This window comes from Phaethon aethereus (genome assembly GCF_964289735.1).
Source record: "Phaethon aethereus genome assembly, chromosome: 8".
NCBI classification, from domain to species: domain Eukaryota; kingdom Metazoa; phylum Chordata; class Aves; order Phaethontiformes; family Phaethontidae; genus Phaethon; species Phaethon aethereus.
In genome coordinates this window covers 34,811,131-34,835,791 of record NC_138584.1, presented here as the reverse complement: position 1 = coordinate 34,835,791, position 24,661 = coordinate 34,811,131, and the positions used below count along the sequence as shown (strand labels likewise).

General features: G+C 45.9%; 1 protein-coding gene across 1 annotated transcript in view; it reads left to right on the top strand.

Annotated features, from left to right (window-relative positions):
* The window catches only part of NEGR1 (neuronal growth regulator 1), a gene marked incomplete at its 3' end in the record, with an annotated part of 295,437 nt that overhangs the window by 182,466 nt on the left and 88,310 nt on the right, over window positions 1–24,661 (top strand). Inside the window, exon 3 of the mRNA XM_082002645.1 lies at window positions 8,736–8,861. Coding sequence (XP_081858771.1) covers window positions 8,736–8,861 — 126 coding nt within the window. The remainder of the gene's footprint in view (window positions 1–8,735; window positions 8,862–24,661) is intronic.

Sequence of the window (24,661 nt, the reverse complement as noted above, 5' to 3'; positions counted from 1 at the left end):
CGTTGCTGCGGACGTTGCCGTTGTTACTGCGCGCTTGCTGGCGTAGTGGCTCGCTACGAAGGCTCGTCCCGACCTCCTTCTCATGCCGTTCGTTTTAATTGCTTTTGGAAACAGAAATGAATTTATTTCTCTCTGTTACAAACAGCCCAAGGGAAAATAAACACGTCGCCGCGTCGCTCGTGCCGCGCTCTATCGGCACGCGCTCCTGATAAAGGTGATGCATTTGTTGAAGGCTGTAGTGGATATAAGCTCTGGTAAACGCTTAAGCGAAACACTGTGCAAACCAAAAAGCAACTTTTTTGAGTATATTCCCTGTTTTTTTGCTCTCCAATAATGTTGACGAATTTCTTATTAAAGCGGAGTACGATAACGGTTCTCAACAAAGAACTGAAGGAAAGGAATAATGGAAAATGCTGAAATTCTCCTATTATTGGTCATTTAGAGACACCTTTTAGAGAATGCGTTCATCCGGGCATGTGAAGGAAGGGGGTGGTGGAGACTTCAAACCGCGTAAGGACGGGTTTGCACGTCAGGGCCACACTGTAACGCCGGGGGTGCCGCGTCGCCGGCCTGACTACCTGTGCGGTTGACTTACCGTTTGCTCCTCCGTGTTCCTGTTTTGCTCCGTATTTTTCTCTCGAAAATTAATCGAAATTTGAGCAAGCAATGTAATAGGTTGCTTTCTGGACAGGAAGTGAAGCTTCACTGAAATGTAAATCTTTTTCCGGAATGTTTGGCATCACTGTAGATTTCCTTACAAAAAAATAATCATTCCATTTTTTGCGTTTGTTTTAGAAAACAAAAACCTTTGGCTTTGATTTTGGTTGATTTTGACTCCCAGGAGATGATCGAAGGCTAGAGTGCTTTTAATATTTGATGTGACATGGGCAACTCTTTAACGTGAAATTTGCAAACGGGGAGTTGGTCCCAAATCACTCAAAATATTCCACTGGTAGATCAGACCATCAGGTGGGTTACAGCAAACCATTTCTGCAGCCTCGTGGCTGCTTGGCCATCACGCAGCAACGCCCCGTCAGCCGCTGCGGGTGCCCGCAGGGGCTTCCTTCCACCGAAACCGCCGGAAGCAGAAGTTCAGTTTCGGTTGCCCCCTCTATTTCATTTCTACAAACAGTCTATATGCCTTGTCCTAGACGGGGAGGGATTCATTTGAAAGCGTTTTAAGAAAAAATATCAGATGGCGGTAAAGCAATTTTCATTTTGGAGCCCTGCACATAATTTACTTGGGATTTTAATTTGTCTTTCATCCTTGCTTGTTATCTTGCTTCTTATGCATTTCATTAATCCATACGCTGCATAAATGTTTATTCGCTGCTGTATTTAATTTTTATTCTGACCTTCACAGTTGCCACGTGGGACGGGTGAAAGACTGTAGTTGTTGAAATGCAGAGTAGCTCTGCAGTGGATTTAATCTGCCCTCGAAACTCAGCGTAGCAGATATGAAAAACTAAATCTGCTTGTAGATCAGAGTCTTTAGAGGTATCGTAAGAAGTATGTATGCAAAATAAACATTTTTAATTCTTACTAAATATTAACTTTCTATTGTGATTATGCCCATATATTCTCATCATAATTGATAAATTCCACAGATTTTAGTGATCTGAATGTAATGATCCCTAACAGTCAGTAAATAGCAGAAAAATTAGCGGCATACCAACATACCAGAAATCATTATTTGTCTCAAACTGTGAAGTTCCAGAAACACTTGACTATAGAAGCCAATTTCTACCGTGGGAAGGAAGATCTGCCTAGGAAATCATGGATAAAAATAAAATCTACAGTTTTTCATTAGTACCAGATCATGTTGTATCACTTCTGTAATTTTGCAGAATTACATTATACAGCAGGACTGCACTTCGGTGCTTCCTTGTGTGTTATTTTAGTTAACGTATGGCTTGTGTTCATTTATTTTCTAATTCTATTTTGGAAATGCATAAATGATGCAACCTGCTCAGTGTCACTGTAATAAGACGTACAAACGTCTTCTACTAGATTTTATTTAATTTCCCCACTATAAAACCTAGATTGAGGAAGAGCCCAGTCAATTAGAGAATGAACAAAGCACGTACTTAAGAGAAAATCACTTAATCTGCGTTCTGTAAGTCTGGAAAATTCTCCATCTTCTACCATGTCACAGGTCAAATCTTCCCTTAGAAAGACTGCAAAATTCCTGACGATAACACTCAAAAAGAAACAAAAGCGTGTACACTTCTTCTGGATCAGATCTTCCAGTCGTCGCCAAACCCGGGGAGGGTTTGTCCACCGGGATCTTGTGTCCCTGGGGGCGAGGACGACGGGGTCTGTGTTGTGCGCGACAGAAAACCACCGTGTGTAGACACGGGCTCCGCCTGCGCGGCACTCGCCGGGCTTCCCGCCTGCGAGTCCTTCCTGTTCTCTATTTAAAGCTCCCGTGTGCTTCTGTGATAGATCGTCTGAGAGGGCCGGGGGAAAAAGAGTTCGCCGGGGCACGGGCGCTAATAATAAAGTCAGAGCGGCCAGCGCCGTGGTGGGCGGTCGGCAATTCCGCCGGCAGCCGCCGAGGTGCCGCGGCGAAACGCGGCGGCCGTGCGGTGGGCGCGCTGTGCCCACCTGCTGCCGCGGAGCACGGCGCTGGGGACGAGCCCCTGCACCAGGGAGCCTCTGCCTCCCGATGGAACCGCAACAGACCTCACGTGTTTATAACCGCAGCCATGTAGCGTACCATAATAGCGTACGCTTGCCAATGAGCTATGGCGCTGTGCCACGGCCTGCCGCCGCCCCCGTGCTGAAAGGGTTCGCGTGCTCCGGAGGGAAGGAGTTGGCCTCCGGCGGTCGGTACGGCCCTTGGAAACGGGCGCCTGGTCGAACGGTAGCGCTTCCGCAGAAGCGACGGCCGAACCGCGCCGGGCCGAGGCGCTGGGGTGACTCGCTGCTCCGCCGCCGGCGTCCCTTGTGCTGCGCGCGCTCGCTGCCCTCCACGGCAGCTCCGACCCCAAGCGGCATCGTCGGGCTCGAGCGCCGCGGCTAAGCAGCGCGTCTCGCAGGAGGGCTCTGAAACGTGGCGAGCGGCGTGTGGCGAACAGCCGCGCACGTCGCTGCTCGCCCGGTCGGGGCTAGAAGCGCAGAAGCATTTGCACAGATGGGCTGGGCAACGCATTAATTCCGGTCCAAAAGAAATGGCCAGTTAAGCTGCTGCGAGCAGCATCTTCTCTCCCCCCCCCGTGTTTATTGCTCAGTTATGAAATTACGATCGGGAAAAACATCGAATTATCATTGCAGACAGAGAGGTGGGGAGCGCAGCCCGGCATTTGGATGAAGAACTCAAGGCTGTTGGGGATTCTGGAAAAGAGGCTGTTTAACGCTTCTCTTTCACCAAAAATCACTCTTTCTTGGAACGCAAGCATGCGAAGATTCAGCTAAAGCAATATGAGCACAAAAGCTACACTTGCAACACCTGGGGGGGTGAAGCACCTTTAGATGGTGGTAAAATCTGTCTTGCCAAGCTCCCGGACATAACACTTCTGTACTTACAATCCAATTCCTCTTACAGTTCTTATACGTTCTATTGGGATTGGCTATATTATGTATATAAAATTATACATATATATATATGTATATATTATAATCACATTATAATCTGAAAATGGAGTAGGGTACCATATGATTTGATAAATGTTACTATAAAAGATGTAGTTCCCAGCTTGTCATCACCTTTGTCTGGGTAGACTTCCTGAAGAAACAGAGCTGTATGTCCAGCCACACGTGTTGTGATCTTGCTGCTACATAGACTTTGACGGGACGTTTCAGTGGGGGGAACGGTGAGGGAGCACATGTGTTAAGAAACAAGATGGGTTCGCTTATTCTGAGGCCTCAGATTTTTTACCTGGTAATTCTAAATTGTGGTGAAGATAAGACATCCCCTCCCACGTTCAAAAAGCAACAGCAACTAAAAAAGCAGCGCTACCCTACAGTCATTCCCACTACATCAGTAAGCTTTATTATGCTGCATCATTTATGTGCACATGAATGTAACTGAGAATATAATTCCAGTCCTTGAAAATGAGAGATGAGACCCTGCAATGAAGTACAGACTCAGTGTCAATCCCCTGCAAAATAATGGCACAGGTAATTCTGGACTCCAGGAAGAAGTAGGAGCCAGAGACTCAATTCTTATGAACATCAGTCAGTCGGGCTTCAGGAATAGCGGATCTGGGCAGACAAAGCAGCTTCTGCCAACAGCCAGGTGAAAAAGCAGGTCATTGTCAGCCACCGGTGGGGAAGTCGGATTTGGGAAAGTCCTAACAGAGCTGCCATAACGTGAGAGGATGCTGTCAGACGGAGCAGGCAGGTCCCTTCCGCAGCAGAGCCCCCGGGACGCCGCCGTTCTCCCTCCTCCTGCCAGGGAACACCAGTTTTTACCTACAAGATATGCAATTTTAGAGAGGAAATTAAGAGGAGGGTCCTATACCTACAAGATATGCACTTTTAGAGAGGAAATTAAGAGGAGTTCCCATAGGACGGCTCGGGAGGGAATCACAGGTGGACGTGCAACGGGACCAACAGGAGCCTCCAGGTATTTACGTTATTCTGGTGGCGCAAGTAACTGGTACTTTTAACCACGCAGGAGATCCGTGCAGCAAGCCATCCTCATCCCTTCAGTGCCTCCTGCCGTTCCCTCCATCCCTCCCTCCATCCCTCCCTCCATCCCTCCACAGCTGGCCACGGCAGGAGCCGAAGGGGTGGTAGGGATAATAGTCCGGGTGGTAATAACTGCACAGGGAAAGAGGAAATAAAGCTGAGATAAAGTAGTAGGTTTCCCTTTGTACACAGCATTGGTAAGACTCTTGCTGGGCTATTATGCTTTGTTCCACTGTTCACATTTCAGGATGATTCAGCTATTCCTCAAAAGAGAGAAACAAATATTATATAGGAAGCCTCACAAGAATTAAGCTTGTGGTGCTCAAATCATCTGCAGAGAAAGATGAAGAGGCGATTTATCATGTTGGACAGGTCCTTAGTCATAGGAAAGATACTTGATAGTAAGGGGAATGTTTAGTCTTGCAGACAAAAACATAATAAGATCTGATTTCTGAAAGCTGAATTTAGTGGAATGCAATTCTGAACTAAGATGCCATTTCCCGGCAGCGAGGGGGTATTTAATCGCTGAAAGTGCTTACCAGGCGTGGCAATGTGAGCATCACCTGGAATTGCCAGGATAAGGCTAGACAGCTTTCTAAAGCACAGACTTGAGTCAGGCTTCTGGGAAAATTTCTAGAGCCTGTGACTATCTTGAGTTCGGACTAAATTATCCTCTGGCCATATATATTCCACAAATCTGTTAATACAGTCGAATTTCATTCCTGTCAAATTCTGTGCTCCATAACCGTGGCTTACGTGTAGAATCACGAGGGAAAGATTTTCAAACTGTGTGCCGTGAGAACATACGGTTTTATCAAAATTAAAATACTTGACAAAAAAATACAAATTTGGGGTTTGGACACAGTAGGCAAAACCTACAACAAAGGCGGCGAGACTGACAGCCAAGGGTAATGGTTATGCTAAAACGAGGAGGGGAAGGAAAGAGCTGGAACTGCAGGAGAACATCAAGGGCTGGGAGCCTGAGCGTTAGGGAAAACGTGCTGCTCTGTGAGAAGAGGACACCTGAAAAGGAGGTGAGCAATAAAGAGCGAAAAAAAAGCCTGATGAGGAAAGGCAGAGGAGGACGAAGACAACGCATTAAGCAGGAGAGAAAAGAACAGACTGTTGATCTCTCTCTTGGAAAAGAAATTTTGTTTGTCTGTGTGAACTGAAGGAAATCCTATTACTTCAATTCTAGATTCCTGCAGGCCTGACAGTGTATTTTCTTTGGAAATTTGTATTTTGGGAGATTGGTTTACAACTGACTATACGATCCAGCTTTTCTGCTGGATCCTTATGCCACTCCGCCCACAGGACCCACAGGAGTTCTGCTGAAGGACCAGCAGCAGAGCATCCTCATCCCTGCTGCAACTAACGTTACCGTATTTCTAGTCTGTTTTTCATCAGTCACGCTAATTAAATCAGCGTACTGAACAACGAGCGCCTATTTCACCCACCCATTTTCTGGTGATGGATGCAGGGAAGAGACTGGACTAAACCTAACCCCGACCCTGGCACAGCCTGAGCACCAGGAGACCTCCGTGAACTCGCTTTAGTCTGTACTGGCCACCCAGGGGCCACCGTGGCAGCACAGCAGGCTCCGGCCCCGTCCTCTATGTTTAGTGACAAGCTTAGGGCACATAAATTCACCTGGATAAACAGCATTAGGTGGCAGGTGTGGAAAATCCCTCTACGGTACTGCTTCAGTAATGCCAAAATGGGAGCAAATCTCTCTCTTTTTCTACCTTCGAAGGTGCAGAACCTCGAATAAGAAGCTTAATGCTGTTGGAAACCTTACACCGTCACACTTACTTAATCTGGAAGATATTTCCACAGTTCCAAATAGATATTGCGTCAATCGGTTGTGTATATTTACTTGTGAGAAGAACTGTTTTGAGTTGTTTGATTCCTTCACTTGACTTTCTGGAAGTATGTTTATTCTTGAAGGATAAAGAAATAAGTAGCTCAGATTTAGGAAGATATTTTTTAAATATTGTAGACTGACTAAAGCCACTGTGTATGCCACATTACTCATGATATTCTGCGCTCAGATGGATTTCTACATTTCGGATAGGATGATCCCTCACCAGCTGTCTTTAGGAAGGAGATTTATTTTTCATACTCTGTACACAGAAATAAGAATTCCTTTCAATGTCTTGTCCGTTGCCAAGCTGTAACGTTAATGATATTTAATTTGGTCTGGGACGGGGGAGTGGGGGAGACCTGTATTAACAATGCCCTGTTTCACGGCAAGGGGACCCCGAGGAAGGGGATGTCATGGCATAGCTGCCGTGGGGTCGGCATGTAGCTGGAGGCTGTTCTTGTTCTCCTTTAGGACCTCTGCGGGAGGATGTTGAGTAACGGGATCATTGCAGGGATCTGCAAAGAAATCTGATTAAAAAATTATCCCTTTACGTGGAAATAACTCTTCTGTATTTTTCAGCTCCCAAAAATGCTCTGTAATGACTTAATTCTTTTTCAGGTCATCAAGTGAAGTAGGAGGGAGTGGATTGTTACCTTTATGAGTTAGACTATAGCAAATTCAGAAGTATATTTCTGTTCTAGTGACTGCGTAAACCTTGAGCTTCAAAGGCGGGTAATACTGAACTTCACTGCTTTAGGAACTGGGAAAGGTTCAGCCTTCCCCAGACCTTCATTTTCCCTAAGGACAACGTTTCTCTGCTAATTGAAAATACTCTACATAGACTTTTCATTTTCTTTGCTCACAAATGCATAGCCACAAGCAAGCACTGAGAATTTCCAGCTTCTTGAAGTCTGTCTGACCCCAACTCATTTCTGTGACTGAAATACTACCAGTCACCGGACCAGGGAAAGGGCTGGAGAACATCTGCAGGTGGAGATCCCAAAGCACACAAACCCCGTCTGTGCATATGAACAAGCTCTCTACTTCTAAAGCACATGGAAGGGATGCTAACCATGTGTTCCAGGCTGCAGAGGCTATGTGTGGGTTCAGACGGTGGGATTTTGGCTGTGACATATTGGAGCAAACCAGTGAGACGAGACTGTGGCTTTCAGGACAGGAAAGCTCCAGTTGGACAGAAGCTTTGGTTAGGAAAATGGAAGGTCATAAACTTTTTTTTTTAATCTTTTTATTGGTACCCATTTACCTTACAGAGCATTTTAAGTTTAAAGCAGTCATTACAGAAGGTCCTGAAACACCTGCATGTACGTTCTGTATCTTCTACAGATATTTGTCCAAAATTTGTTATTTATCATATAGAGAACGGTGCTTTTCAGAAACATCAACAGTGTATGCCTTGTTACCACGGTGATTTTATTTCTGTATCAAACATAATAAGAAGACACGTAAAGAAGTATGAATTTCTTTAGAAAGAAGGGTTCATTCTGAAATCCAGAATTCTTGCCTTCATTGCTGGGGCCCGGAGTTCCTTCCCTCCCTGTGTAACATTACAAGAAGTAAAGCATTACCTTAAGGGCAGGGCATTTAATGCTTTCCATCACCTTCCATCCATGTGGAACTCTGTTCTCTTATGCCCAAATGTATAAATAGTACAGAAAATTGAGTTTAGTGAAAAAAATCTGCTGATGAAATGAAAGAAAAAGAATTAGCTTATTTTTTCTTAGCCATGTTGCTACTGCAAGCCTAAAAGCAATACAAAGCAACAGAAATAGTCTTCTCCATGAACAGGTATGACTCTCCAAGCACACACGGAGTAGATGTAATAGGCATCATTATTTTTAAAAGTACAAGAAAAATTTAATTTCGTCTTCTTTTCAAACTGTCACGAGCAAGCTCAACCTTCTCTTAAACAAGAGCATCCATCAGCAGCAGTTTACTGGGAACCTGATAACAATACCTGCTTTGCACAGAATAGAGGAAATTGCTGCTTTCTTATTCGTAGCATTTTGAATCCGTGGCTGAGCTTCTGCAAATGTGATGGAAATAGCTGTGGTCACACCTAAACAAGGTTTTTGCATAGTTATATTTCAACAACTGCACGGATTTTTATCAGTAATGGCAATATGGGTATCCCAGGTGCCCTCAGCTCTCCGTGCTCTGGCGGGATTGCCCTGATCCTGCAGCTTTCCCTTACAACTTTCTCCTTCTTTCGTTCCAGTCTCTCCGAAGATATTCCGTATTTCGAGTGACATCATCGTGAATGAAGGAAGCAATGTCACGCTGGTGTGCCTGGCCACGGGAAAGCCAGAGCCTTCCATTTCTTGGAGGCACATCTCTCCCTCCGGTAAGCACAAACATCCCTCACCTGGGGCTTTCTGCAACGTTTCACCAGTAACGGGGTTTGCATTTTCAGTTTGTGGAAACTGAGATCAGTGAAAAGTATAACGCTACTGTGTCCTAGGAATGTAGAAATAAGGCACCCTAAATATGAGTATATTTTTAAGCTCATTTTAACAGGCTGCAGACATTTATCAAACAATTCCAATTAAAAGCAAAACAAGGAGATAATACAGGACACACAGGGCTCTCTAGAAGCAGGAGTGAAAGTTAAAAACATCAACGCATCATGCAATAGTTTTAATTTAACGTAACCACCACTGAACCATTATTCCGTGATACAGCATAGTTTATTAGAATGGTTTTACTGAACAAATTAAATTGCATGTATGAAAAATTGCAAACGGAATGGCATGTAAAAGCATAGTTTCTATTTAACATTTCCATTTGTACTTGTAAGTCCTCATAACATCTGTAACTTTTAGCTAACATTACAGGCGTCTCTACACTGGTTGACTTGGTGCGGAGCCACCTGGTCTTGCACTGGTTCTTTTATAGGGACTCTACAATGACAATTGATTTTGCAGTGAAGGTCTTTCTGTTTGCTCACACAACTTTTATGAAATCCATGTAATTGCAGGGAAGACAGTTCCATGGACTGTCACAGCTTACCGCAGTGTCTCATAATCCTGAGTAACAGTTCGCTTTACAAAGCAAGATCTGAAAAAAAAAAAAAAAGTAACTTTTGACCTTTAAGACAATGACAATGAATTCTGCTTGAAGTGTCCATCAAGAGACTAGGGGAAAAAAAAACAGTTGTAGCAAAAAATGGATTTTAACTAAATGTCAAATAAAATTTTATTGGAAACCGTGGTGATACTTTAGAGTAATGGCTTAAAGCATTAGATTGTCTACAGAAAGGAGCTGTTACAATTTTCCTGGAGAGGAAAAAAGCAGAAAAGGTGAATTAGTGCACTCAGGCTGGAGAAGGGATCTGAAGAGGAATCAGATCCTCCTCATCCTGAATCCAGACAAAATTAGCACATGTAATCACAAGGGCTTTCAGTGAACCCACTGATTTTGTATCTTGACCAAAGGACTGAGAATGAGGACTAAGAGGAAAAATGTGATCATTCAGCTGCAGACCCATTACACTTCCCACAACGAGAACTGAAGACAAAATTTGAGGAAAAGACTAATCAAAGATATCACAGTACGGGGAGAGTCAATCAAAGTGCTCACGGGGCAGCGAAGATGTGCTCTTACCGAGCGTCTAGCACCGCAAAATGAGGGCAGACAGGCATGTTTCCTCACCACGGAAGATTTAAGGGCAGGTAGTTACAGCCTGTGCTTTGTTTCCCTTCCCTTGCCCGGCACCCGCTTTGTTCTGTCTTCTCAGCCCCGTGGAAGCGTGCGTGAATAGCGCCCGTGGAGGAGAGCAACGTGCATTTGCCGCGCGCTCGCTCTTCCATCCTCCCCCGGCAGCATCCCGGCCGACCGGCTGGCAGGTGACCCTGCAGATGCCATAAAGCTTCTCCTTTTAGGGTCTTCTTCGGGGAAGGGTGGCTCGTTGGATTGGTTTGGCCAATTTACTCTCCAAGGATGGGTGTCGCAGCCTCTCTGGGAAACCTGTGACAGTGTTTGGTCACACTTATAGTAAAAAAGCTTTTTTTTTCACATTTAAGTGGAATTTCCTGTGTCTCGTCGCCTCTTGTCCTGTCACCAGCACCTCTGAGGAGAGTCTGGATCCATCTCCTTTACACCCCCTATGAGGTATAGGACCCCCCAAGGCCTCTCCTCTCCAGGCTGAGACCCCACCTCCCTCACTTGCTCCCCAGGTCAGATGCTCCAGCCCCTCCATCAGCCTCACAGCCCTCCCCTGGACCCCTTCCAGGATGTCTGTGTCTCTCTTGCTTGGGGGCCCCCAGTACGCACACGGATAATTCTGTGTAAAACCAGCGGGATAGGCACCTACGGCAGGCTTGCTGCCCGGCGCGGCACGGGACGCGTCTCCTCACTGCGTGGCTGCTTTGCTTCGCCTTCACGTGCGTCTAAACTGGTGCTCGTGAACTGCTCAATCTTGTTCATGGGCAAAGAGGAGGCACCTGACACAGTAACAATAAATGCTTGGTTCACACATACAACTGAAGTCCTAACAGTCTCACTCATCAATCGTTGTTGACCTAGACATTCCCTGCTCCTGGCAGGGGCTGCACTAGATGACCTTTCCAACCCAAACCATTCTATGATTCTATGAATTACCGAAAAAGAAAGAACAATAATGCGGTTAAAGTTGTTACAGACACACTTAATTTCTACCCCTTCTCCTGGCCATTTGCACACCCTTCCCTGCCCTGCAGGGGCCAAAGGCCGGTGGCTTCATTCTGGTGGGGGGCTGTTACGGCGAGTTATGAGCACCCAGGATCGCTCGGGGCGAGGAACACGATGCTCATGGCGGTGGTTTCTTCTTCCTCCATTTAAGATCTGTTGGAGACCATTTTTAAATGTTTGCTATCATGCTTTTACACCTTTGCTCTTTCTTCATTGCTCTGCAGCTCCATATTGCATCCTAATTTACTATTTGTGGTGCCTTCTACGTATGTCCAATACTACCCCTTTGTTCTCCGATACCCCTAAACCCCACTTCGTCCAGCTCCAAATCTGCATTTCTTTAACTGGCCATGGGTGAGCTGTTCAGGGCCGTGGGGTCTGCTGTGGCAGCCCCTGCCCACCTCTACTCACGCCGTGCCAGCCCTCCTCTGTGCCATGTCCTGTGTCCCCGCTCCTCAAGCCCCCGCTCCCAACCAGCCGGTGTTTCTCTGCGTTGCGTCGCGGTGTAACGGTCGTAAAAACCTCGTTACACACAGAGTAACTGCTCGCTGCTGCTGCCTGTATAAAACTATGGTCGTACTGTGGAAATGCAAAAGTAAAACGGGTTGGCCAGGGCTGGCTGCTCGGCTGGAGGAAATGCTGCCCCGGCTGAACCGGCCACGGCCGAGCTGCAGGAAGGGCAGGGCAAGTCCAGGCAGAGATGCCCTGACAAGCCTCAGCGCCGAGGCCTTGCAAACTCATTGCAAATGCTGCATTGCAGGGCTGCATCGTTACAAAACGTGTTTCATCGGAGAAGTGAGCGCTCATGCAGCCGCTGCAGAGCGCTAGGACGTCCCTTGGTGTCCCCTGCTTGATTAATGGACAGAACTCTTATCTGGAGTGGGAGAACACAGGATCCAGCTAACTTTTTTCTCAAAAATCTTGTAAAACGTGATGGAAGCAAACATATAATTTACAGAATATGCTCTGTCCACTACTCTACCCAACAAAGAAGAATTTTTCCATTTCAGTAACACTGTGCCACTTTTGTGCTCAGGTGTACGGTCTGGCATACAGACAGTTATAAATGGCACTCGAATCCAATTAACTATCGGTCTGGCAAACAAGAAGCCTGGGCTTATTAGAAAACAAAATGCTGGGAAGTTGCAAACACCAGATTTCTGTAACGGTTTATATTCTGTCTGCAGCAAATTACCTTTATCTAAACATAAGCTTCATCTGCACTTTATAATTTCTACCAGTTTTCTCCCGTAATTCCCAGTGGCACTAATGAAGCTTAAATGCAAGCATCACATCTAGAATACAACACTAAATTATATTAACGAATCATATTTAGAAAATTCTGAAATTGTTTGTCAAAGCTGTCACTAAAAGATAAGAAACTGAAATCTCTGAATACAAATGATTCAATGTAGACTAATTCCAAAGCGTTATCATGATTTACATCGATGCAGCCTTTACTTGGAGAAGGCTGGATTCAATTTTTTTGAACAAGAGATAAAATGAACCTTTGGTAGGAATAAAAATAAAATGTATTTAGAGGTGATTTTTAACTTAGTACATAAATTATTGGCCTGGAATCTTTATTGTGAATGTTTGACTTGCAGTCATTATGTAAATGCTTTCATTATATAAATATTCATTATAGAAACCCATTATGTAAATCCGCAATATCTACACGTTCAGCGTAACACCGTAAGAAACACGGGGCTGTACTTTGTAATCTGAAAATCTCGTATTGTTGAAATGTCATCTGAATAAATTGCAGGTATTACTTATTTTGTTCTGACATTTAAGAGCAAAGTGCAGCATCAATAGTTTAAGAATGAAACCAGAATTTTAAAGAATTAAGGTCTGCCTGAAACATAACTCCAGCCTTTAGCACTTGCATGCGCTCCGTGTGCGCGTTCCGCCGCCGGTTTTGGAAAGCAAGCTCCGCCAGCGTCAGCAGGAGCAGCAACAGCAGAAGCCGCTCAGAAATCTTTTGAGGAAACCTACTGCTTTGCAAAATTCAGGTGCTGCATCTGGAAATTCTTTTCAGCTTTGGCTTTGACAGAACTTCCCAAAAGGTGGGTTTTCCCAGCCGCAGAGGGACCAACGGCCCGGGATGCCGGGGGGATGTCGGGCAAGCGGAGCGAAGTGGGGTGTCTCTGGGCATGCCAGCGGGGTGTTTCGGCAGGTGCCGCGGCAGCACATGCGCGGAGGCGTCGCAGCGGCCGCTGTCTCGCGTGGGACGGACGCGGTGAGAGCGGCAGAACTAGCGCCGTAGGTGGGGCGATTGGTCAGATGTGTGCGGTTGCGTTTTGCCAAACTAGCGAAATATCTGGGAGGATTCTGAGAGAAACAAGGTGCATTTAGAAGGACAGCTGCATTTAGACAACAGTGACCGGGGTGGGTCTGTATGGAGTGTATAGAGAGAAGCAGAGGGGGCATAGGAACATTGCAAGAGGAGCCTCAATTTTGGCTTTGTCCGGAGTGCTTGACTTGGCAATCTTAATATTTACCACAAGTGTTGTTAAGGTGGCGTTTTGTGCGTTTCAAATATTTTCCCTGGGGCTGGTTCCTGCTGGCATCGTGTCGTCACGCAGCAGACCCACACGCAGGGCTGGGCTCCACACGTACGCTCTGCAGCGCCAGGAGACGTGCAAGATGTGAGGGCAAGCGAGAAGTTCGCCTCAGAAGTGCGCTCCTGGTCCAAACTAAAATGCTGGTAGGGATGCGCCCGCAGCGCACGAACTGCGTCCCCTCAAGTGACGGAAGCCTGGGGGATGCTCTCCTGGAGGGAACCTGGCATGGTCCTGCCACGAGTGGAAGTTCAGCCCACGCAACGGGGACAGATCTGCTCCGAAGCGAAGCCCCCCAAGCCCCACATCGGGTCCCCGGCGCTGGTTTAGGCTCAGGCCTGTGATGCTGCCTTACCCGCTAGCGCAGAGTCGGAGCGTCACTGGCTCGACACGGAGACAGGCCTGCTGACGTACATTGTGCTAGTGGGTTTCACGGCCAGTGCCCGCAGGCAAAAAAACGTAGAACGATAAAAAGATTGAGACGTAGGTACCTCCTGCTTTATTTGGAGTTCTGGGCAGTGTGTGGCAGTGTTTCCCGACCGTACCGTCCCGGCTCCTCTGGCTTGTTCATATTGAACGAGTCTCCCCTCTGCCTTCGTAGCAGCTCAGCCTGGATCCTCAGCATCATCTCTGGGGACTTCTAGTTTCATATTTTCTAGTTCTTCCCTGCTCTTTTGCCCTTTTCTCACAGTTTTATCCCCATCTTTTCCAGTCTCTTATCTAGTTATTTTCCTAAAACATGAGGATAAACTGGATGTATGTGTATGCATGCATTCGAGAGCCGATTTTCAGAAATTACGAATTTAGCTGAATGACGACAGACTTTCCCGTGTCGAGTGAAAGGCAAATCCCTAGCACCAGGACACTCTTGTTGTTCATTCAGTCCAGTTCCCAGAGAATAGTGACACTGAAGTGTTGGCGGGCACGCGGGGGAGAAAACAAACCAAAAACCTGTAAGAACTGTTCAGCATATGTAAAATACCAGATTTTTCACTAACACTGAGGAAAGCTACACTTTTCCGGAAACTAGACTGAATTTAGATTTGAACATATTCACAGGATGACTCCCCTCCTTCTCTACCACATTGCATTTGCCGCCGGGGCGTGTGTGCATGAGTGCGATATGACTGAACTGAATCTAATGCCCGTCCTATTGTTTCTGGACAGCCCTGAAGCTGTGAAGATGTATTGCGTTAATGTATCATCATAGCAATGTCGTTCTGACGATATATTAGTGTAATACATCTTTGGAGCGCTCAGATGATAAGGCTGTCTGGGAAGAATGAGTCTACGAGCCGATTCAATTCAATTACAGGACAAAAGGCAATGCTGGTCCCCGCACAGGCGGAGCGTGGTTCCTGCAAGACCCTTCTTGAGGCAGACTGCTACAGAAAGCTGATACTGGGGGGAGAAGCCAAGAAGCTTTTTGAAAACTCCTAGCTAAACCCGAAGAAAAAAAGAAACAAAGCCTGACATGAGCACAGCTCATGTCAAATATTTTGTTCCACTTGCACTTCTGCTAGAGGACCACCATTTTTCAGAAGTTGCCCACACGTGACAGAAATAAGAAGTATTTTGTTGAAGTGCAAGTGTTCTGAACCTAGATTTTCAGGCTGAAAATACTTGTGACATGAACTATTATCAGATTTCTAGGGCTTTGTGTGTGTACAAAGTGTGAGCTCAGCTTTTAAAACACTCCAAAACAGTTTTTAAAACTAAAAGTTTTAGAAAGGAAAGTTTCCAGCTTGTGTCTTTTGTCCTACTAAATTCTAAAAACCTAGGTATCATTGCTGGTGAGGGTTATTTCACACCCTCGTTTCCCTCTAATATATCTGTAGTTGCGCACGACAATTTTTGGCCTGTGAGAAGCTGCTCTCCCCCGCCAGCTGCTGTCGTTGCACAGCGAAGCTGCCCCCAGCTCTGATCAAGCTGCGTGAAGGATCTTGTACATTTTCCCAACTCCATCATGCAAAGTCCAGTTAGTGGGTGCTTCCAACAGCCTGGCAGTGCTGCCATCCGAAAAGACCTCTTTCGTTCAAGCTGCTTTGGCCCGGGTAGCTTAGAATTGGCGATCGTTGTTTCCTGGTTCGTGGGTTTGGGTTCGCAATGCCTGGAGTCCTCGTCTCCCTCTCCAGGTGATCCCACCTCGGCTCCCCGGCTGCTCGGTAAGAACCCTACAAGTAACGAAGAGTTTTCTCCCAGTGGAGCTATCACTTCATCAAGGTGACGTCCTGCAGGAGCTGAACCTTTGAGGCCAGGCCCAGAGATGTGCCCACGGGCTGCAGGGTGGAGCGAGCTCCTGCCCCACTCGAGACGTGGCGTTCTGAGCGGCGCTGATGTGCAGCCACCTTTCCTAAGTGGAGGTAGATTTATTGCTGCGTTGGACCAAAAGCAAAGCTAGTTCCCTTTAGGTGTCTAAGAAGCAGAATGTAAAATAATTCCGTGATTTAACCTGATCAGCAATGACAGCGATATGCCTCCCTTATGCCATCATTACTCATCTTGCCCGCAACAGCTTCATTACGGTGCCAGTGCTGTGCTCCTCGTGCAGGTGAAGCATTACCGGACTGAGCTGAAACATCTGTTCCTTGCAGCCGAGCTGGAAGTGCTTGGAGACGAGCCAGCAGACCTACAGAGATAGACCAGGGCAGGAACGATCGGCAGTGACGGGCTAAGATTGTCCATGATTGGGGAGGTTTTACTTGCGCGGTGGAGTGGAGGAGGTAAGCGGGGGACTCCTGCGCCCAGCTGTCTGCTCCGCTTCCACTCCGCTTAGCCCCTGGCATCTGCTGGCGATGTCTATCCCGGCTTCAGCAGCGGGGAAGGACAGGGACGAGGGACGTGCTTTCAGCTGTCCTGAGCCACCAAAGAAACCTGCAGGCTGCCTCGTGGCTGTGCGTTGTACGTGTTGGCACCAGCTGGTTTCAGGAGTAATGCCGGCAATGCCGGCAAAGAGAACCCTGATTTAGGTGTCAGATGCTTTGGGGCTTTACAAAGCGTTTGCGTCCTTCTCCTAGACTGGGTTTATGGAGAACACCCCTTCTTGTTCTGCCTTGACGTAAACTCCTCATTCTGTGCCGTTTGAGGAAGCGGCTCAGCGCTCAGCTCTAGGCTTACAGCTCCATGTTGCAGTGCTTTACACAAGCCCACTGCTTTGCACTTTTTATTGAACAGGGTCGCCTGCTCCTCCCGACCATCGGCTCTGGCCGGGGCCCCCAGGAGATCTTCCAGCCTGGTGGCCTGACGTTCCCCTGCTGGCACCGAAGGCAGAGCTCCAGGGCCGTGGGCGGCGGCTCACACCAGCGGGGCCGGGCGCCCGAGCAGTTACGCTGGTTGCAGAAGTCCATGCTATTCGTCCAGCAGAGAATCAGCTGCTGCTGCACACCCCTCTCGGCCAACGAAGCTGCTCGGGGGGTTGAGCACCCCAAACGGGTGCCCGAGCGCGTCCTCTGCTGCGAACATGCTGCGAGGACGCGGTCCGGCGCGCGGCTGCGCAAGAACCCCCCGTCAGACAGACACCCAAAGCGGGCACCCCCGGGACGCCGGACGGCTCGTGGAGGGCTTGGGGTCTTTCATCAGCACTTACGCAAGGAAAAGGGTGCGCATGGGACAGCTAAATAGCACACCGGTGGGCACCTGGTGATGGTGTAGACGGATTGGTCCATTCTACAACTGTACGGGGACTTGAAATTTTGTGATTAATATTTTATATGAATTTAACGGCCTGGTTTGTGATCCTGAAGGGAGGTTTTTCAGTTGGTAAAGGCACTGCATCTCGTTAAATCAGTGGTTGCCTGATACCAAACACAAGCTGGCAGCTTCCCAAGAACTCAAGGGGGAATGGTGTGGAGCTCTAGGCAGAGTAAATGAGGGGATTAATTAACAGTTTAAAGACAGTAGTGCAAACAGTAGTACTCCATGTAAAATGCTGCTTGTGGTTCTTTCCTTTGCCTTTGGATAAGCAAAAAATAAGGAACTCCCAAACTCAGACCTTTCCCATCAAAGAGGCGGTTTCAGGTTATGGGACTTTTGGCCTTTTCTTTTTAATGGCACTTGTAGGTACCATTCTTGGGGGATTTAGTGTTCGGATCCAGTTAAGTGACATGCAGTATCACGATCCATTGCTCTGGGGTCAAGTGACATCACAGTGTCTGTGGTCAGGGGGGTTCTGAGGAAGACTTCTCAGAAAAATGTAATTTTAACAGGAGCGTTCCAGAAGTTGGAGCATCCCTTCAGGAACAATTAAAGGTATTCCTAGAAACCCTCATGTCTTCTTAAAATATTTAAACAGGCTGAAGCAAACCTTCTTGTTAAAATACAGTTGTCAGGAGAAGACTAGTCAAACTAAGATAGTCAAATAATTGGGTCTTTGTGCAGGAACTGAGAAATGAGAGTGAGATTACAATCTCAGTGAAATGCAGAGGTTCAAACTAAAACCATACAAAAACATTGCACAGAAATAAGTACGAATTCCCTGACAATTTTATAACAAATGGAAAGTATTTCTTGCTTTTCAATAAAAGTAGATGAGTTCATTAATAACTCATAAAATGCTACAAAAATTAAAATTTTAATACATGCTTACTTTATCCCCTCAGATATGAGTTCATTTTTATTTGAGAAATACTGCACTTTTGACTGAGCAATTTATGAACCATAGAAGATATTTCAGTGAAATAAAATCTTTAATGTTCAAAGCCAAACCAAGCAACTGTAGATTTCACCCTCTTTCCCCATCCTTTGGTACAGTGTCCCTCATGGCTATTTTGGGAGATCTTGGTCTTTTGAAGACAGCGTCCCAATTTTGGGGCTTGCAAAAATTTTTAGAGAAAAGTAACAGATGATCTCAACAATCCAACGAGGTGTTCCCTTTTTCTATTTTATTTTTCAAATATTCTGATTCTTCTTTTTTTAATTGCTATTATTTTTGTTACTGTTATTTCTATCTTGCCTCATGTTGACGGTGGATGTTGGTACCCAGGCGGTGGCTGCAGCGCGTTGTGACAAAGGTGTTTCAGCCTCTGGGGATGTCCCCTGTGGGAGGACTGCAGGCAGGCAGGCAGGCAGGCAGGCAGGCAGGAAACCCAGGCTGGGCAGGCTGGTGAGGACAGACACCCCAGGGAGGTGACAGTGAGTGAACGGCAAACAGCAGATGCCACATTCATCCCAACCATACCTGCAGTACTTGCTGTTTCATTTCCCAGAATCATTTCTCCTGGGCATTTTTATAAATAAGTCATATTTTAAACATATTAAGAATCCTTTTTAAAATGCACATTTTACCAAAAGATGATGTAGCTTTTGAGGGATGTGAAGAAATAGGGAAAAAATAGTCATTAATGATTCATTTAGCTCTAGTAAAGCCTCCATTTTCAACAAACTGCAGACAGAAAAGTCATATAAAATGGAAGGGAACGACAAATGTATTTGAGCCAAATAGATAATCAGTAGATAAATAATAGACTATCATTTGCAGTGCATCATTTTGATATAGCAACAGGAGGAAGGAATCTTACAAAGCCATCAGACATCAGAAAAGCTGTTACCGCAGTCCTTTACCCCCAGGCGAACACCTTGGGTGGCATCGTCTGGGCTCCTGCCCCCACCCCTCCTGCTCCCCAGGGCTCCCGCACCCTCCAGCTGACCGACAGACGGACCAAGTCTCTTCCGAAAGTCACTGCTGGCGTGGGGCTTTATTGGGAATAATTAGCCCCTTCCCAAGAGCCAAATCCCCACGTTAAGCATGATGAATTATAAATAAACTCAAGTGAGTTTTAATCGTGTAGCTTGCTTATTAAAAAGGTCATCGCCCTGTTCTTCCCTACACCGTTTTAATTTATTTTTTTTCCAAAGAAAGGCTTTTTAGGCTATTTTCAGACTAAAGATCTTCATGTTTAGCTATTTGCCGGAGAAGGCCCAGCGGCCCCGTGTCAGAGGATCTCCTGCAAACCCCTCTCCTGCCAAAGGGCCCTTTGCACGTGACGGTGCAGAGAGATGACCTCCCTGCTGTGGGTTGTGGTCTTCCAGTGAAAAAAAATGGCATTTGCAGCAGACTGCATTTACACCTCTGCCTTCTGCAGGCAGCACAGAGCTCTGAACAGATCCACAAAAGTCAGGTATCTGTGAAACAAAATGTCCAGAAGACATAACATGCAGACAAACCTACTACCTCAAGTGGTTTTTTTTCTTCCCAAACAACATCTGGTTGACCGCGTCTTCTTTGCAAATATTAAAATGGAACTGGCTCTCCTTTACATTAGTACTTGGCTGCTGAGGCAGACATACGTATTCTGGAGTACGAGCTGACCGTGTGTTCCCTGGGATGATGTCTGCAAAGAGAAAATTCAAACTTGCTCGAAAACATCCTAACCCCGTCAATCTCAGACACACGGTGCAGCCTGGCATCAGTTCTGCGCAGAGACGGGAACTGATGTAATTTAGAGAATGAGGAAAACTAACTGTGATGATTTCTCCTGGAGGACCAACCTCTACCCTCTACATACAACTTCTCTTGGTAACTGACTGAGATTTGCATTGCCCACACTCCGAGCATGCACACAGCCAGCTCTCCAAATGCGTCTCTCCATACCTATATATTTCACATATAGATGTAACCTTGTTTGTCTCCACCTCTGAAACTTTCAATGTTGTCAGTCTATGTTCACATCTCTTTTCTTTCATCAATGTGCATTTCTTACAAAATTGATCTACTTGCTTTTCTTGTTTGGTGTCGTCAGCTGGGAGATCTCCTCCGGCCCTCAATTTATCTGTCAGTTTTGGGTATCTTTTTCTTTACATTTTGGCTGATTTTGCTTTTCAACCATGAAGCATGGCTTCTCTAAAGCTAAATAGCCTTAAGTGGTCAATGTTTAAATGGTCCCTAATGTGATAGGGCCATTCTCCTGATAGACAGAGAGCTGTTCAGATTACCTGCAGTGCCTTGGAGAGGACTGTACACTATCCAATTACAGCATTTGGTGCAGCTTTAAACACAGAATTCATAATAAGTCGTAGAAATGGCTTCATACCATTTTTCTGGGTGAATCCAGTTGTTTAGACTTTATCTCGTTCTCAGCATCCCACAGCAACTCTTGTTCAGGTGCCTCCTTGCGCCCTTGATCTTGTATCTCCTCCCAGTCTCTGAGATCAAGAAGGACCTTGTGGATTATGGGCTAATTAAAGCATCTGGTGATAATCAGATGGCATCATGATGGCATCATCAATGGAGCCCACCTTCTGTTCTCTCATACTGAGCCCAGTCCTCATTGCTGAAGCAGTACACGTGAGGATGAGCCCATGCTGGGATCTTTGCACCTCCTCTCTTTTGGAGACAGTTCACTAGGCTCCGCGCAATCTCTCGTGCACTTTGGAAGTGTCCTGAGTCCGTGATAAACAAGGACTGGCACCAGCTCAACCTCATGCTTCCCACCCTCCCAGTCCTATGAGGGTCTTCACTCTCCACTGCAGGATGAGGTGTCCCAAAGATTGGGTCATAAAAGCCAGTCCTGAGCAGGGAACAGCTTTTACAGTTCATAAACTGCGACTGTATCGTAGTTATTTAATATCCTAGTGAATAAGATTTAAAAAAAAAATCCCTCTTGGCTCAGATGAAGTCCTCATTTTTCAGACCTACCCTGGACTTGCACCAGATTTTTCCTCTTACTGACTTATGTTTAACACCAGGGGTGGAAAATGCTACCCTTGCAAAACTCATCCATCCAAGTCTTTGAGAACTGGTCCATATGGCAATGTGTACGTGTGCTACACCTGATGCCAGATACCATATGCGTGGTAAGAAAACACAGTTTTAATTGTGTATTCTCCTGAGGAATAACAAGTGTGATGATTTATCAGGCATCATATCACACGGCAGTAGCAGAAAATAAGCATTCAAGCATAGTTTCACAGGCGTTTCTCTTACTGGCTAGAGAACCTGATCCTGTAACCTAAGATATCCGGAGAAGATGACTGGCATATCATTACGTGTATCAGTAAATCTCGTTAAGAGATCTTGGGAAAACCCATCAGGAATTGCTTTGGACATCAGGCACTATCACGTTTATGTTTCTTTTACTTCAACAGTTTTTTCCCATCTGTGATCAAAGGTCTTGGCTGACACGACCTCAGGCTGATGGACTGGTGCTCATGAACCTTCCAGATTTCTTTTTCTCAGATACCGAATCTAATAAGTCTCTTGGCTGTCCGGCCAGGAAAGCCAGCCAGCCATGTTCCTGACGTCATGATAGGGTCCATAAAACACATATGGTGTGCAGAAGGGCAGAGCAAGGTGTGGTTACCCCGGGCTGTGAGACATCACAGCCAACAAACAGCGAGAAAACAGCCTTGTCTCCTGAAATTTGTCTTCACACACAATTTATTCTCCCTACTGCTTCTGAATATCCTTTTTTGAGCTGGATGTGTGTGCAATGTAACATAAATACACTTACATATACTTACGCATAACATAAATACACTTACATATACTTATGCATATATCTTTCACATAACACAATTTAACTTCTTCCACACAGCCATGGGAAATGTCTAGAACTAAAAACAAGCTGAAGAAGATGAAACGCTGTGCAGACGAGTAGGAAAGATGAAACGTGGTATCTGTGTATTCCCTAAAAAAAATATTTATCTCTACTATTTACTAAAAGCTTTCTTATGTGATCTGGATGCAAAATTTCTGGGCACAGGAGGGTTTAAAAAGGACTTAATGTTAATATTTTCAAATGTGTATGTGAGTTGGGGTTTACAGCGCTATAAAAATGCATGCATAGTTTTGCAGGCTAAATTAGGTGGATAGCTCAGCACAAGACCCCTGTAAAGGCAAGGGTTCTGGAAAGTGCCGATGGGCATTTCTGCCCGTCGCTCTAGCAGGAGCTACCGTGGGAACTCCCACCAAGCGTCCACTCAGCCCCGCTGATGCATCTGAGCTGGAGCAATTTGCTGAGCCGCCCTCTCAGCCCACAGCAGCACCCCGAAGCCGACCGGTGTCGGCACCCCAACACCCATTTGCTTTCCCTGCAGATATCGTTCCTGTTGATATTTTTCAGCCGGCCGGCCGGCTGCTCACCAGAGCTGAGAGCTGATGTGGCTTATGCCGTGGCAGAGCTGTGCTGCGCACGTAGACCTGTGGCTTCTGTCGGTGCGGCGTGGAGCTGCACTGACCCCGGCTGCGGCTGGACGTTCTCCCGTTCAGGTGGCAAAGCGGGTGCCGGCAGCACAGCTACCGTCCAGGAGTCGTTACGAAAGCAAAAGCTGGGAGAGAAGAAACCGGGTTATCGCCTGGTCTGTTATGTTTACATTAAAACAAAAGTTTAAAGCAGAGAATGTTACTGTTTTATGAAATTCCAGGTACTTGGAGATATACTTTTTTCTTCTTTCCACACTGATGTTGGGAATTGGGATAGGATACATCATAAATTATTCCCAGGATTCAGTATACAGTATTTTGGTGCGTGCCATATACCCAGCGATGTACTGACACTGGAGAGCATTACAATCTCATAATTTAGCAGTAATTTTTAACCTGGCACACAGGAGAATTTTGTATTTTATATCATTTTCCTGGTATTAGAAACAAAAGCAGAAGTCTTGTCGGAAGGTCTCTCCTCTGCCTAGGCAGCCACCCCTGTGCAGGCAGGGGCTTCGCATCCTTTGCTGCTGTTCAAAGCAATAGCAAACAAAATTTTCCTAGAGATTGATCCAACCTCACCAAAGTGGAGTAGGACGAGCGCCACGACGTGAACAGTAACAGCTGGTTTGTTTGTGGGAGGGTTTGGGGTTTTTTTGTAATTTGTTCCTGTGAACAACATGGAAGAGAAAAAAAATCATTCTCATGCAATTTCTCATATCCCATAAATTATTTCATCGCATTTTATGGATGTTCACTTCAATTCACAATAATTTTCCAATTTCAGTCTTATCTTTCTACTCTACATAACCAGTGCTTACGTGGGCTCTTTCCCGTGACGGGCATGGTACATTGTGCTTATTAATGAGTGCTGTCTTGCCAAGCGATGCACTGTTATAATTGATGTTTTGAACTTTGCCACTGTAAAACACTAACCTGTGAACAGATAAGCAAATGAAATTCACTGCTGTGATGGACGTGAGCATAATACTTCTACTTAGTTCTCACTAGCCGGTTCAGATTTTCGTCATTGCTCCATGAGTTGCAACGTTATTAACAGTCAATCCAAAGCTTGTCTCTCTGGGGAAACACTTTCCACAAGCCTTTTTAACCTTTAGGCTTATAATTTCCAGTGTTCGTAGTCAAGACTGCTATGATATATTGTTCTAAGATAAAAACTATGTTTAACATTTTTTTGGTTTATTATGTGTTGAATGCCTTGTGAGGAATCTAAAACGGTTTGCTCCCCACCTGGAGCACGCTGCTGAAAAGACATAGAGAGATGAACTTCGAACCAGGTAGCAGTTTTCATCTGAAAGATATCAAAGTGCCCACTGCAAGGTGGGAACCACACTAGGGAAAAGCTGGGAGGTGCTGGGATGTAGAAAGTACAAAAATTCCTGTGTGTGCTGTGACTCCCTGTCAAGTGGAGATAAATTAGCTTTTGAATCATGTAATTGTTCTTGCTCTCTAAATGTTTTCAGTTACAATGCACTAAGGAGTTACATGCACAAATATTTCTGTTTGGTCTTCATATTGTTTTACATCGGATACACCTCTACCTTTTTTCATAAGTGCTCACACTGACTGTCCTTATTTCTCTGGAGCAAGGCAAACCCCGCGGATCTTATTTCTTGGGTTTGGGTCCCTCGGGAAAGGAGAGCTACTGTTTAATTTTTAATTAATATGATGAAGTGTTTATCCGAGCACGACACGTAGGCACCGAGTGGTGCGGTGAGCCAGCCTGAAAGGGCTCTTCCCCTGGAGGTAGGA